The 15,564-nt window shown below is 42.2% G+C and overlaps 1 protein-coding gene across 1 annotated transcript in view; it reads right to left on the bottom strand.

Moving 5' to 3' along the window:
* vps8 (VPS8 subunit of CORVET complex) overlaps positions 1-15,564 on the bottom strand; it is a 38,401-nt gene that overhangs the window by 7,952 nt on the left and 14,885 nt on the right. The window contains exons 8-32 of the mRNA XM_079229419.1: positions 14,831-14,917; positions 14,584-14,651; positions 13,563-13,716; positions 12,944-13,003; positions 12,646-12,753; positions 12,212-12,292; positions 11,528-11,698; positions 10,654-10,728; positions 10,352-10,387; positions 9,111-9,201; positions 8,555-8,601; positions 8,385-8,474; positions 7,999-8,045; positions 6,835-7,057; positions 6,643-6,732; positions 5,790-5,841; positions 5,661-5,703; positions 5,277-5,349; positions 4,733-4,852; positions 3,405-3,476; positions 2,929-3,048; positions 2,091-2,147; positions 1,914-1,996; positions 1,293-1,377; positions 804-902 (exon numbers count right to left, since the gene is read on the bottom strand). Of these exons, the coding sequence (XP_079085545.1) occupies positions 804-902; positions 1,293-1,377; positions 1,914-1,996; positions 2,091-2,147; positions 2,929-3,048; positions 3,405-3,476; positions 4,733-4,852; positions 5,277-5,349; positions 5,661-5,703; positions 5,790-5,841; positions 6,643-6,732; positions 6,835-7,057; positions 7,999-8,045; positions 8,385-8,474; positions 8,555-8,601; positions 9,111-9,201; positions 10,352-10,387; positions 10,654-10,728; positions 11,528-11,698; positions 12,212-12,292; positions 12,646-12,753; positions 12,944-13,003; positions 13,563-13,716; positions 14,584-14,651; positions 14,831-14,917 (2,232 nt within the window). The remainder of the gene's footprint in view (positions 1-803; positions 903-1,292; positions 1,378-1,913; positions 1,997-2,090; positions 2,148-2,928; positions 3,049-3,404; positions 3,477-4,732; positions 4,853-5,276; positions 5,350-5,660; positions 5,704-5,789; positions 5,842-6,642; positions 6,733-6,834; positions 7,058-7,998; positions 8,046-8,384; positions 8,475-8,554; positions 8,602-9,110; positions 9,202-10,351; positions 10,388-10,653; positions 10,729-11,527; positions 11,699-12,211; positions 12,293-12,645; positions 12,754-12,943; positions 13,004-13,562; positions 13,717-14,583; positions 14,652-14,830; positions 14,918-15,564) is intronic.

Consider the following 15,564-nt stretch of genomic DNA (forward strand, 5'->3'; position numbering starts at 1 on the left):
GTAGGTATTACTACGTAGGTATTACTACGTAGGTAGTACTTTGCAGGTAGTACTTTGCAGGTATTACTACGTAGGTAGTACTACGTAGGTAGTACTACGTAGGTAGTACTACGTAGGTATTACTACCTACGTAGTACTACGTAGGTATTACTACCTACGTAGTACTACGTAGGTAGTACTTTGCAGGTAGTACTACGTAGGTAGTACTACGTAGGTATTACTACGTAGGTAGTACTTTGCAGGTATTACTACGTAGGTAGTACTATGTAGGTAGTACTACGTAGGTAGTACTATGTAGGTATTACTACGCAGGTATTACTACGCAGGTAGTACTTTGCAGGTAGTACTTTGCAGGTAGTACTACGTAGGTAGTACTACGTAGGTAGTACTACGTAGGTAGTACTATGTAGGTAGTACTATGTAGGTAGTACTATGTAGATATTACTACGTAGGTAGTACTATGTAGGTAGTACTATGTAGGTATAACTACGTAGGTAGTACTACGTAGGTAGTACTACGTAGGTAGTACTACGTAGGTAGTACTATGTAGGTATAACTATGTAGGTAGTACTATGTAGGTAGTACTATGTAGGTAGTACTATACTTCATGTTTGATAAAACCATGACGATCTCATTTTCAGAGGTCCGTATGCTAATGCTAACACAATCCAGACATACGGGGAGAACGTCCTACGTCAGCTCTGTCCTTGCATTTGTAAATGGTCTTGATGCAAAAAGTAGATCATTGCATTAAAACAAAACAAGTATTCTTATGAAAGAGTTGATTCACTGTTTGCTCTGACCTCGACGTGTTGAAGGACTTTGTCTCTGACGGCTTCCTTCTCCTCGGGGCTGTAGCCGGGCATGGACAGCAGGTTGTGGATGTAGCTGAAGATCTCCCCCTGACACACACACACACACACACACACGCACACACACAAGCGTTCTGGTTTCTGTTTGTGGTTTGAGAAGCATTGACCAATCAGCTTCCAGCAGGATCTATTTGAATGCAGACGAACAGCAGAGGCAGAACCCACCGTCCATCCTCTGACCGTGAGTTTGATTAGTCTCGGTCTCAAAGAGCTTGTGAACTCCTCGTGAAACCAGCTGTCCACACGTCGGCCTCAGCTCCGCTCTCACATCTCAAGCTGCTAATCGGACCGTAAACAACCAGCGACGCACAAAAAAAGGCCGATAGCCGATGTGTCCGTCGATGCACACATTCAAATTCACCAAATATCAACCAAATACATGTATAGTTTGATAAACCTAAAGACATAATGCTCTAGTACCTTTCTGATGGGGTCTCTCAGGTAGCAATCAAGGATCCTGTCGTATAAATGTTTCTTCTCATAAAGAAACTCACAGATCTGGTAGCTGGAGGGCAAGAGACACAAAGACATGAAGGAGTGCAATAATAACAACGATAATGTCAATAATAATAGTGACTTATAACTGAAGTTACATATATATATATATATATATATATATATATATATATACAGATATGTTAAAACTGCACTAATCATCAATATGTTATATGAACTACTATGTGTGGTGTAAAAGGTGTCTCATAGTGAGCAGAGGACATTATGACCAACTCTGCACGTCACTTCATCTCCATGGAACTTTTCAGCCTCTTTTTAAATAGTTTTGGTTTTATGGGAAAACACATCAACATGTACAGTTTGGTTCAGACTCATCAGCTCCGATAGACCTGCTGTTCACTAACTGCATCAAACAGCAGAGACAGTGACACTGATGGTGATTTTCATCCATGGAATATGGGAGCTCCAGTTTGCATAAGTTGGACCAAGTGTGTAAGATCACAACCATCAGAAGGTACAACGTATTGGGCCGCTTAAAGAAATGCATGAAAACTACACAAAGGTAGAAGACGGTGAGATACTGACAACTTGGCCTTCTCCGCCAGAGCCAACAGCCTTCCTTCATCAAACTGGACCACACCCCCGACCTGCAGGAGCTCCAGCAACACCTGCAGACCGGTCAGAGCAAAGACAGGGACACCACCACATGGTGTGAAAACACAAACAGACTGCAGACATGAGAGAGAGGGAGAGAGAGCTAACCTGCTGCCTCTCAGTGTGTCTGGAGTCGTCGTCAGGGCAACACAGGAACTCCAGAACCTGAAGAGACAGGAAGAGCAGCGATGGAGGCGAGTGGTACCCGAGGCCAGCTCTCATAACACTTTCTGTTTGCGTCGGTAACTCTGTGATCAGCACAAACAAACTGTTTGAGACCCAAATATAAGCTTTAATATCATGGTGTCAGTACAATGAGTTGTTATGTGAAACAATATCAATGGAAATATATTATATATGATATACTATGTAATAAAGGTTGTGGTGAAATTAGGATTCTTTCATTTAAACATTTGACAAAGAGGGAAACGGTGAATTGTAACATTTGAAGTGGTTGAAATCCCCTCTGTACCTGCAGATGACCTTGACCTCCGCCATCTGTTTACTTTGTGCTTATTGTTGCACACGCTTCACTTATAACGGCTTCATTGTGATGCATTCAAATGCAACACCTCTGCTGCCCTGGCTCTGTTTTGGCTTTATTAGTAACGCAGTGTGACCCAACAAGCCCATCATCATCATCATCATCATCATCATCATCATCATCATCAGAAAACACAGAGAAGCTCTCACCATGACAAATACACCAGTTTATGTTTAATGTGCTTTATTATCTCATCTCTTTACCTCAACTATCTGAACAAAGCACTGCATTGTGTTTAAAATGTATTTCATGTATTCATTTGTTTATTGTTTATTTTAGTGTGCACCCGCACGGTAGCTTTGCCTGCACTGTCTCTGCAAGCAGCCACACCTGAGAGAGAGCATCACAGTAACATCATCTATAGTGAAACACTGGAGGTTTTGGGGAGATCTGATTGGTTACCTGATCAAAGAGCTTCCTGTTCACAAAGAGCGTGTTGTCTGGCTTGGCCAACTGGCGAGCCAGAAAGGTGAAGAGCCCGCCCACCTGGGATGGAGTGAAGTCCGGGTTGTCCACCATCACCTGGGTCACCAGAAGGACATTGTTATGTTCAAAATAAAGAGAAAGAAAAACTGTTACAGTAGTAAATTATATTAATTAATAGCGTATCGGCCATTTTAATTTTGATAACAGAGACACGATCAGCTACTGTTTTGACATGGAGCCTTTCAATGAGATAAATGCTGCCTGAGTGGGATGTTGGGTCAAAGGAATGCAGGAATGTTGTGTCATGAAAAGAAAAAAACAATTTTAATATTCTAGCACCAACTGAGGTTTGTGCTGTAAACGATGACTGAGCCTCTCTTTAGGCTGCATGCTGCCTCACTATCAACAACCATGAGAAACCAACACAACATGGAAGGAGAACCGGGTCTCACCTGAAGTAAGATGTCCACTATCCTCTGCTGATACTCAAGGGCCTGCTTATCGTTCTTAAAGTCTTCAAATGTCTAGAAGGAAGTGAGAACCACATCTTAAATGACAGAAAACAACAAAAGCTAATCTCACCTTTCAAAGGTGACGGTTCTGCTTTCTAAGAAGGAAAATGAAAACGCAGATTCTACCAAAACTAGACTAATAACCTTTAATCCAACAATTAAACTATAGATGGATCCCAGAAATAAATGTCTGTGAGTCATAAATGTAGCCATGGTAGTCCCGCCCCTTTGGAGCCGAGTCCCACCAATCACAGAGCTTCAACACCGAAAGACGATTGAAAACCTGAAAATGACTATTCAAGACTCTTTATTGTCACAACAACAAGTTAACGTTTATACCGTGAACATAACAAAAGCATTTGTTGTGTTTTTTTATTTTATTTTTGGTCAAATTCAAATTGTACTTTTATTCAGATTGTGATTATTTATTTAAAGTCTTTTTGCACAGCCTTATGGAGAACGCGTTCCACAGCACTATTGTTTCAACATGAAACGCATGACAACATTTAGTTTTCTGATTCTATACTTTTACCAATCAAAATCACAGTTCCGGTGCTGATTTGGAATCGTAGATCATTAAGTTTCTCTGTGCTTTGTATGAATAGCAGGGCCGGCTTCTTTAAGTGCATGTTAGTGAGGACTGGGTATCGTTTAAAAACTACAATGCCGACACCAGTACGGCGTCCATCAGGCGGGTAGCGCTGATAACGCCGTCCACGGGGTTTTCACGGGGTTTTCACGGGGTTGTCGTAGAAGCTTAACACCCATCCTCTGGCTCCCCTCAGGTAAAAACTGTTAGATCTGTCACGACCATGTTTGGACTGTTAGCATGGTTAGCTGCTAGCCACCAGAGCCATGTGCAGGCAGGCTGTATGGGTTGTAGCTGGTAGTGGTAGTGGGCCAATCACATCAACATTATCATTCATTAGGAGTCATGTTTCTGAGTATTTGATGGATGTAAATGAAATACTCCCTCTCTTTTAGCTCTGTTTTTGCTCTCCGCCGACTCCTGAGGGAAATGCTAAATGCTAAATGAAGCATTTTGTTCAGCAGCTAGTCAAGAGCTGTGTCAGCTGTGACGAAGAACAAGAGCAGCACAGACTACACTGCAGCATATACACAAAGGTATCATTCAAAACCAGCTTGTTTTCTCCTGAGTCATATGGTTGTGGGTTAGTATTTCTGCTTCAGATGAATGGCTTACTATAAGGTGTTCAAGATGCCAAACACACACATCAGCATAACAAGGGTTCCTGAGGAGATCTCACCATGGCGAGGACGTTGAGGAACTCCCGGGTATCAAAGTGGAGGAGAGTACGAATAAACGGGAAGACCTCCTCCTCCTCCAGCGAGTCGGCTGAATGGAGACGGATGAGGAACTCAAACACCTGACACACACACACACACACACACACACACGGCATTAGCCCACTAGCATATAATAAAGGCTTGTGTCATTCTTCAGATGACACAATAGCAACACACATGTGGAAGAAAACACGAGGCGGTAACTACACATTTTGGTGGAGTCAGTGTGCTCTTATTTTGAAAGGCACATGTGTTTAGCACACACAGGAAGTGTCAGTGTGACGTCAGTAGCATTACAACAATGAAGACCGAAACAGGATTCATAGTAGCGGGCGAAAATACTCTGTACTGTTTTAACCATATTTAATCATTAGGGCTAAAAAATAGTGACTAAAAAACCTTTCGCATTTCCATCCTGAACTCTGGAGAACAATTAACACACACACACACACACACACACACACACACGCCCTGATGTTTGTCAAACAATTAGCCTGTACATACCTGGTTCTTGACTTGAACCACAAGATCTTCAGGGATCTCTCCAAGTGGATATGCCCTTCCTGCTAGACAGCAGCTACACACACACACATACACACACACACACACACACACACACACACACACACACAAATACAGGTTTGAATGCAAAAACTAAACTCAAAGTTTGAAGTTAACTTCATTTCTTTTGAAATTCATAAATTTTGGCCAATTTCATCTGTTTGCATCAAAATCTACGTGTCGCTGCATTTTGTGATTTCTTTCTCCTTCACGAGTACTAAGTATGTTGTAGGGTAAACTATAAGTATTAACAAGGAATGTCGAACAATCATGTCAGCTATATGAAGCCTGATTCACTTCGATGAACGAACATCCGTGTGAACTTACCTAATGAACACCAGCAGTTTGTTCCCCATCACCACTTCCTCATCTGTCCCAGGAGAAAAGGAGCAGAGTTTAACTTCTTAATGTGCTTTTCTAAACTTAAACTCTGGGCTGCGTGCTTTCCTGCCTTACCTTTTAGGCTCCGCCCCGCTCGGATCTGTGGGCCAATCACTGCAAAGAGTTTCTGAAATAAAACATGAAGTTAACAATTATGATAAATATTGTTCCAGACCTGATGTACAGCTCCTGTTAAGTGTTCCTGTTGACTAAAAACAGGGTTCAGACACATTCTGACCAGTGGGTTTCATGACTATAAACCAAATGTCATTTAGTGAAGTCTGGGTGTAAACAGTAAAAAGTGAGTAAATGTAGTATTTAAACTAACAATGAGAACACAAAGCATACAGTAAACCTTAAATGACACAAATGAATGAGACAATAGTTTGATTAAAAGAATAAACATTTATATAGATGCCTGTATGTATGCCTGCTTATATTTTGAGTCTTTCTTTTAAAAGCATATTCATTATTTCAAACTCAGCGTAAATGAACGTCATGAACACATGAATATAACACATTTAAATGACTTTTACTAAACTTTTGGGAGTTTATTTTTTTCAAGGACTTTTCCAGGCCTGGAAATAAACATTTTAAAACTCCATGACTGTAAGAACCCTGGAAAAACAGTGTGAATATTTGATAAGAGCAGTCAAAAAGCTGCTGACTGTGCTCTTAACAAGACATTCAGTGTGTTGTGGGCTGCATGTAACACATTATTCTGTATCAACACCATTTACCTCCCCTCCCCCGAAGCAACCTCTGCTTCTCAAAGCTTTTTTTTTAGGAAATGAGGTAACCAAACCCAAACGAAGAGCCTCAAGCAGCTCGTCTCATGAGAGTGACAAGGTCAGAGGTTTGTACTTTAGAAACACATTTCCATTTCAGTCCGTCTGAAATCATGGACTCTCCATGAGGAAACTCCTACCTCCATAGGTGTAATGTAGTCATTCATGCCGCTGTTGAACACGTAGATCATGGCATCATAGAGTTGGTTTTCCCAGCAGACTTGAACCACCTTCAAACAGACAGAAGACGTTTACTGAGTGACGCTAGAAGCATCTGTTTCTGAGGGCATTATTCACTCTGCATGCGCTCCTGGCTGTGCGCGGACACACACCTGCTGTATGTCCAGGCTGGTCACGTCCAGGTGGACGATGCATCTCTCCAGGCTGTCCATCATGCCGTTGCTATGGTAATGGGCCAGGAGGTCCCTCATGATGGGCGTGGTCAGGTGACCGAGACGGTCAGCCACGATGTACGACTCCAGCGACTCCAGAAAGACGCCTTTAGCCACCGTGCTCTCCACCAGCTGAGCGTACAGCTGGTTGAACATCAGGTCGCTGCACACACACACACACACACACACACACACACACACACACACACACACACACACACACACACACACACAATCAGATGGTCTTGTTGATGACAGTTGATGATCAGCAAAAATAGTTAACAGTAGCTTATTTATAAATATATTATTTTTGTATCACATAACTACTACTTCAGTGTTCTTATTCACACAATTGAACGACTTGTTTAGGTTAAAGTGAAACGGTCACAGAGAGATCTGGTGAGGCTCACACCTTCTGTCATTAATAATAATAATAATAATAAATTGTATTTGTATAGCGCTTTAAAGGTACTCGAGGCACTTTATATGGTAGAGACAAACAATAAAACAAGAAAGATGACAATAGTGAAAAATTAAAAACTAGCATCACAGGTTAAATGCAGATTTAAATAAATGAGTTTTAAGTTCCGTTTAGAAAGTGGGGAGTGATGGAGAACATCTGAGGGGATGGAGAGAGAGTTCCAGAGGGAGGGGCAGCATGGAGAAGTATATATATATATATATATATATATATATATATATATATATATATATATATATATAATATGATATATTATTATATATAAGAAAAGATGCATGAACATAAAGTGCTGCAGGACACATGATCTGATGCCCCTGCAGGTCACACATGAAGGCGTTTACTGCTCCTGCTCCGCTTGTAATAAATCAGTGTGAACATGGAATTAACTCATACTTAAAATCAACATTGTAGGCTTGTTTTGTTAAGGAGTTTAAACTTGTTGGAACAATTGTGCATCCATCCAAATTCATGCTTTGTTAAATTAAATACACAGAAATAGTTTTTTAATTTGAGCAAGATCGTGTATTATGACGAATGCATCCTGCTATTCACTGTGGACAAAGTGGATCTTCTTACTTCTGTCTTCACTGGATGTGAGCGTGTCTGACTGCATGTATACTCACGCCCTCTTCAGCAGCAGGCAGTAATCCACCAGGACCGGAACCACATCCTGAACACACAGAGGATCTATTTGTTATCCAAAAGTTGCCCCCAAACTCTCCCGACCTGCATTAAATGTAATAACTTGTTTGCTTTTACATTGAAAGGCTATAACATCATCTGCATAAGGAGTTTCTAGAGGGGTGGCCAACATTGAAGGAACTATTTCAGCCACTGATCGCAACACAAACATCTATAATTTCTGTTTCAACGTTCAATTCAATAACAAAGCAGGATTGTTTGGAGCATCGTAAGCGATAAGCGACTCGGTGTGGGTGAGCTGTGACTGTGCTGACTCTGTGGCAGGCGGGACGATGGCCGGTTCGTTCCAGGAGGCTGGTTAGCTTACGTGGAAGTGCTGCTCCAGCACCTGGATCTTGCCTTGTTCTGGACACTTCTTCAGAGCGTGCTCTGCCAGCTGGAAGAGGATCTCCACCATCTGCACACACAGAGAGTCACGGGTTCATGATGGAGTCCAGCGTCCAGCACAGCTTCACCGCAGCGGGTTTGTGTTCTCACCTTGTCGCTTACAACTCCTTTCTTTTTCACTGGATCTCCCAACAGGCCTGGAATCAACACAAGTCACACAGCTTTAGCATTGTGGGTCTTTAGGGGTTGAAGTGGCCACTTCATGATGTGTCAGAGTTTGACGCTTGGCCTTCACATGACTGAGGTTTGCTATTTCAGAGAAGATCCTCAGACCTTTACAGGCAGACTTCCCACCAGCAGCTTCTTCAGAACGCCTCTGGACTAAAACAGAACTTACAGAAACTACTGCGTTCCTCCTGCAGTATCCATTTTAAACCAGGCCAATAGACTATTAGTCACTATACCTTTCAACAGCTCTCAGAAAAACTTCCATTAGAACATAATTCCCCAAATGACTGTTATTATGTGATATTAGGTTATGATAACGAGGCAAAGATAGAAAGTGAACCTTGAATAAGGATTTTATTTTTGTCAAACTACTGTTTATAAAAAATGTACATTCAGGCTCAATTGCAAAAGATTTGAACTAAAGCAGAATAATAACTGAAACAATAACATGGATGTGTTATAAATGTGTTATACGCACCGACCACAGCTTTAGCAGTGCCCTCGTGGAAGGACCAGGCCAGAGAGAGAGCCTCAACGAAGTGCTCCTGCTTCAGCAGGCAGTCTAAACGCTGGACACACAGACGCAGACGCTCAGGGACCAGGTGGTCGACTGATGCTAACCCGATGTTACCCAGTAATGATGTCTAGCTCTGCTAATGTTACCTAGTTAATGATGTCTAGCTCTACCAATGTTACCTAGTTAATGATGTCTAGCTCTGCTAATGTTACCTAGTTAATGATGTCTAGCTCTACCAATGTTACCTAGTTAATGATGTCTAGCTCTGCTAATGTTACCTAGTTAATGATGTCTAGCTCTGCTAATGTTACCCAGTTAATGATGTCTAGCTCTGCTAATGTTACCCAGTTAATTATGTCTAGCTCTGCTAATGTTACCCAGTTAATTATGTCTAGCTCTACCAATGTTACCTAGTTAATTATGTCTAGCTCTGCTAATGTTACCCAGTTAATGATGTCTGGCTCTGCTAATGTTACCCAGTTAATTATGTCTAGCTCTGCTAATGTTACCCAGTTAATGATGTGTAGCTCTACCAATGTTACCCAGTTAATGATGTCTAGCTCTACCAATGTTACCCAGTTAATTATGTCCAGCTCTACCAATGTTACCCAGTTAATGATGTCTAGCTCTGCTAATGTTACCCAGTTAATTATGTCTAGCTCTGCTAATGTTACCCAGTTAATTATGTCTAGCTCTGCTAATGTTACCCAGTTAATTATGTCTAGCTCTGCTAATGTTACCCAGTTAATTATGTCCAGCTCAGCCAATGTTAAAGCAGGGTGTGGTATGTGCAACATGAAATCGCTGCAGGTTACGAGGTGTCACTACCCAGTATAGGAAATATTCATATCTGTCACCCCTAATTGTAATATGTAGTAAAAAGTGACTTTGTGCTGATGTGTGTCAACCAGTAACAGGAAACACAAACGCTGCTCCCACTGCTCTGCGTCCTCCGTGGGATATGCACAGTTTCGGATTCATATAAAAATGATTCCCTCATACAAGTTATATGCATCGTCTGACTGAGGGTTTTCACTTCAACCATCTGGAGGACGATGTGATGAAACGGTAGTCTATTTGTCACTAAAGGTTTTCTCTGTTAACCCACCAGGTTACGTGTGTGTGCGTGGACAGACACTAGCCTACGGCAGCAACAAAACAAAGACATATGCAGGTACATGATGCTACAGACTCATACATACCTCTCTCCAGTTCCTTAGAGCCATGATGTGAGCCGACTGCAACACAAGAGAATATATAGAATATATATAACGATGATGAAAAACAACTGCAGACTCAAACATGAGACACTTTTTATTTTCACAGACAATCTCATCATTATTTCATTATTACATCTGTTATATCATTACCACCACCAGAGTAGTTTGTTGTTGTTACTGTTTGGTAGTTTATTGGTTTGTGTTGTGATTCTTGTCTTTAGGATCTGGTCAGAATATTGTCTTTTTACTATTTACTACAAGCCACAGCGGTTACAACACAGTACCTTGGTTCCCAAGTAGACGATCTGTCCTGCGTAGCTCGACACCGACTGGTAGCAGGCCTTCTCTCCGACTAAAGCCTGGAGAACACACACACACCGTTAGACACACACAGAAGAAGACCAGAAGAAATGCACAGGTCAAAATGTCAAAATGAGACCATCACACTGGAGATCAGATATGAATGGCTTCACCTTGGGGCTGGAGTTCTGCCCAGAATCATTCACACCTGAAGAACCCGCTTGTGAAGAAAGGCTTTGCAAAGCTTCTTCGTAAGACAAAGGGATTTCATTACAACGCCTTTTCATTTTTTTGAAGGAAAAAGTTGTGGTTGGAACCACAGAAGGTCGTCTGGAGGTCCTCTCATATGGGTTTTGGGTGGAACTTTTCACAGATGGTTCTAGGTATAAGTCTTTATGTTGGGTTCCTTATAGAACCCTCAGAAAGGGTTCCAGGTGGAACAAGCCAAAGAACCCAATGTGGTTCTAGTTAGCATCTTTATTTCCAAGAGTGCAAAAAACAGCAACGTAGTCAGAGCTTTTATTCTGATACTGTGCTCATGTACTATGTGCTCATGTACTATGTGCTCATGTACTTGTACTTGTGAAACTACTCAGATACAACTACAACCAGTACCACTACCACGTAAGTCCCACAAGTACCTAAATGTAAGTTCTTGTACAGGATGTGAAAGAAGTGGTATTGGTACCTATCTACTTTAAACTTGAGCAAATTATTTATGATCACTACTTCTTACCTTTCAAATCCAATTCCTTCGCACTATCGCTATGAAGTGAACTATGGAACATTTATTGTAAATTGACCTCTGACCCGATAAATGTGAATGTGACTTCTGATCCTGTTCCGGCTAACCCTCACCAGAGCCTGGGACACATTCCCTCCAGTTGCCAGCGATTTGAAATGTCGGCTGTTGTAGACCAGCTGCACCTGCTCCAAGTCCACAGTCTCCAAAACCTCCTGGCTGGGCCGGTCCACGACCTGCAGCTTCTCATGGCTGTCTACGAGAACCAGCGTGCGGCTGTTGATCCACTGCAGAGACATGGAGGCAGGAGGACAACGAGTCATCCAACGAGTCATTCAACGAGTCATCCAACGAGTCATCCTCTGACAGTAAAAACACATTTGCCTTTATTCACATCGTACCTGGTGCTAATTCTAGACTTAATGAAGCACTGTCATGCAGCTCCCCTTGCACATTGAGGAGGTCAATCCCTGTGACATGAAGAGGCCTGTCTTTGTTCCAGGGGCAGGTCTGTCACAGCCACAGGGAGAGTAGCATGACGCCGTCTCCACCGTTATACAGTCACAAGGCTAAACATTGCAGATTCCCTTAAGAAAGCAGTTGCAGACTTAAGGAGGGCGCTCAAGGGCTCAAAAAGTCAGCCAGAGAGACCTCCACAAACACTGATTATAGTGTGAGACCGTCCCTCCTGGCTCTCTCCCTCGTTCACACTACATTGCTTTAGCCCGGATTATTTATAGCCAACAGTTTTGGGACAGTTTTTGGGAGCTCCCTTGGGGCTCCAGCAGACTTGTACTCACACTCAGGCTGATGATGTCACAGCTCAGGTGGAGTTGTCTCTGTTTGATGACGTGGATGGTCCCCGTCTCCTCCTTCTTCACCTGAACAAGCAAGCGGAGCATTAAAACACACACTGAGAAAACACACAGCAGTTTAGCATGAAGACGTCTGGGGAACACTACATTACAGCTTCTACACAACTCTTACAACCAGACCCATCAGTCTCTTATTTGAGCCTTCAAGTCAGTTAGGTTTAGTTAAACTGGACATGTTTTATTGTACCATTACTATAATGCAAAAGCAGAAGATAGCGCCTGATTTACATGTAGAAAACAACTATGTGAGAGTGTCTGGAAACAACGTCCAGGTGAATGAGGTATCCTGACCCTAACCAACAAACAGGACTCCTTTTGTGTTGATTGTGTGTTTTGTTCAGGGGGAAAGGAGCCGATACCAGGAGGAAGTGGACTGTATCTCCTTTACAGAAAGCCAGGATGGGGTTGACCGTCTTCTGAACTGGAACAAACTGCCAGGCCAGCTGAGGAACACTGGACGGATCCGACTGTGAGAGACAAGGCATCACACCGCACCCTGGTTATTCGAGTCTCATCAATGAATGTTCCAAATGCTCACAGTGGTCAATAAAGCTGAATACTTCCCGCTGTGCGATACTTGTCACACCCCCGGGGTGTAAAGTATTTAAATATGACATAGTATGAATGAATCTGGACCAACAGGACACATATACTGACCTTGCTGTAGGGAAAAGTCATCCAGACTTTCAGCGAGGGCTTTAGTCCAATGACCAGGATCTGGTGAAAGAAACGTCACACACTTTACCCACCGTGGATGAGCAGAGGATGGAGGATGACTGAGTCGTGAGGAGTGTGTGGCCCTCCACTAAAGACGGGGCGGGGCCTCACAGGAGCTGCTCACACCCAGCATCACAACGTCTCGGGGTATAGACTGAGGAAAGTCCTGAGGAAAGTTACTCAATAACCGAGCTGACGTCGTGACTCACTGGACTCACCTTACATGTCAATATGACAACTTCGTCTGTTCTATTTGTTCTTACTGACCGATCTCATGTCATTCACAGGATTCTGATATTCAGTTATGTGCCATTTATTATCTAATTTATTAAGTTTGATTACAAATAAAAGTTTAATTTATCACCAAAGTTGTTGGGAATATTTCTTCAGAGCAGAAACTAAAGATCGATGTATTATGAGACTGTTTAAGTTTGTTTAATACATTTATTTATTGAATAACCTCCTAAACTGAGGCGGTGTCCCAAATTGAACGAGTACAAGAATGAATTCATAAAAGTAGAGATTCCAGCCACAACTGAGCGCAGCGGTGTTTGCACACCTTGGTGAGCGAGGCCATGGCCAGCAGAGAGTAGTGCATGATGGGATGCTCTCTGAAGTCTGGAGGAGCGCGCAGAGGTTCAACGCAGCAGACTTCCCCTTTGGAGCCGCTGAAGAGACACCGAGAGTCACAGGACCGCATCCCCATCACCCGCCTGAGGACCGAGGAGGACAGGACTGTAGTCATGAGGGGACATTAAGGGAGGGGGGGTGTGTGTGTGTGTGTGTCAGGTAACTTGTGTGTTCTTGCTGCTGTGTTCTGATGATGCTGTTTAATTCTGTAGATTGTTTGGATAATCAACATGTGATGCAACACAACCTTCTATGTGAACAGAGAGAAAACACACTATTGTTCTACACACATGTAAAATGACTTGATCCAATTAAATGTGTAATGACCACAGAATAAATATGTTGTTTGGTTTATACATCTGACTCTATGGGCTACATTTAACAACACAAACAATGAATAGCATAAATATAGTGAAATGATATATAATGAGTATTATTGTGGAACCGTATTATTATCTGACACACATTTTGCTTCTGTTTGAGACACATTTCTATAATTAAAATCCAAACTTGCTTGTGTGTGTCAATCTTTAAGGTGTGTATAGTTTTAGTGAATTATTACTAGTATACTAGGAACAGAGACCAGTGAGGGTTCCCAGAGAAAGGCAGTGAATGTAACTGAGGTCAAACATACCCACTCCTATACTTTCAGATTGGAGTGCAACATTTAACCATTTCACATTCTCATGTATTATTGCTTGACAGATCTTTTTTCTGCTACTTCCCATTGATATGGTTTAAACACATAAAAAACAGATATCCAAACATCTTAAAAAGCTCACCTTTCAACAACAACACTTTACGCTTTAAATCTACAGTCTACATGCGGTGAGTGCATAATAGAGCACATCAGTGTCGTTATAGGAAACCAACAAGGCCATGGAAGTTCTTAATTATTAAGTTATGTTACAATCCCAATATCACACATTGGCAATACAGATTTAATTTACCTGAAAGAAAGCTCGAAAACTGATCCTCCGCTGTCATTGCACACGGCAAGAGTCGGGTCCTCTGTGAACTAATGACACACACACAGGGATTTAAGAGCACCAGGGATCCAACTCAAGAGAGCAATTTATGAGTGTGTGTGACGAGCAAATGTGCTTCATTGTGTGAGTGTGTATCGGGAAAGAGCAGTGACTGGAGGCACTACACCACAGTGTGTGTGTGAGTGTGAGTGTGTGTGTGTGTGTGTACCTTCACATGCAGTATAGCTGTCCCTGGAGGGTGGGCATCAGTGATGGTCCTCAGGAGCTTCCCACTGGCGAGATCCCACATTGTGATCTAATCATTCAGACAGAGACACATGGAGCGAGAACGACTGTTAAGGACGTAGAAGAAGAACAACAACAACAACAACAACAAGGAGAACAACAACAACAAGAACAAGGAGAACAAGAACAACAACAAGGAGAACAAGAACAAGAAGAAGGAGAACAAGAACTACAACTACAACACAAAGAAGAGCAACAAGAAGGAGAACAAGAAGAAACAGAACAAGAAGAACAAGAACAAGAAGAACAAGAAGAAGGAGAACAAGAACAAGAACAAGAAGAAGAGGAAGAAGAACAAGAACAAGAAGAACAAGAAGGACAAGAAGAACAAGGGGAAGAAGAACAAGAAGAAGAACAAGAAGAAGAAGGGGAAGAAGAACAAGAAGGACAAGAAGAAGAAGGGGAAGAAGAACAAGAAGGACAAGAAGAAGGGGAAGAAGAACAAGAACAAGAAGAACAAGAAGAAGAAGGGGAAGAAGAACAAGAAGGACAAGAAGGACAAGAAGAAGGGGAAGAAGAACAAGAACAAGAAGAACAAGAAGAAGAAGGGGAAGAAGAACAAGAAGAACAAGAAGAAGGGGAAGAAGAACAAGAAGAAGAAGGGGAAGAAGAACAAGAAGAACAAGAAGAAGGGGAAGAAGAACAAGAAGAACAAGA

The sequence above is a fragment of the Taurulus bubalis genome (genome assembly GCF_910589615.1).
Source record: "Taurulus bubalis genome assembly, chromosome: 14".
Taxonomy (NCBI): Eukaryota; Metazoa; Chordata; class Actinopteri; order Perciformes; family Cottidae; genus Taurulus; species Taurulus bubalis.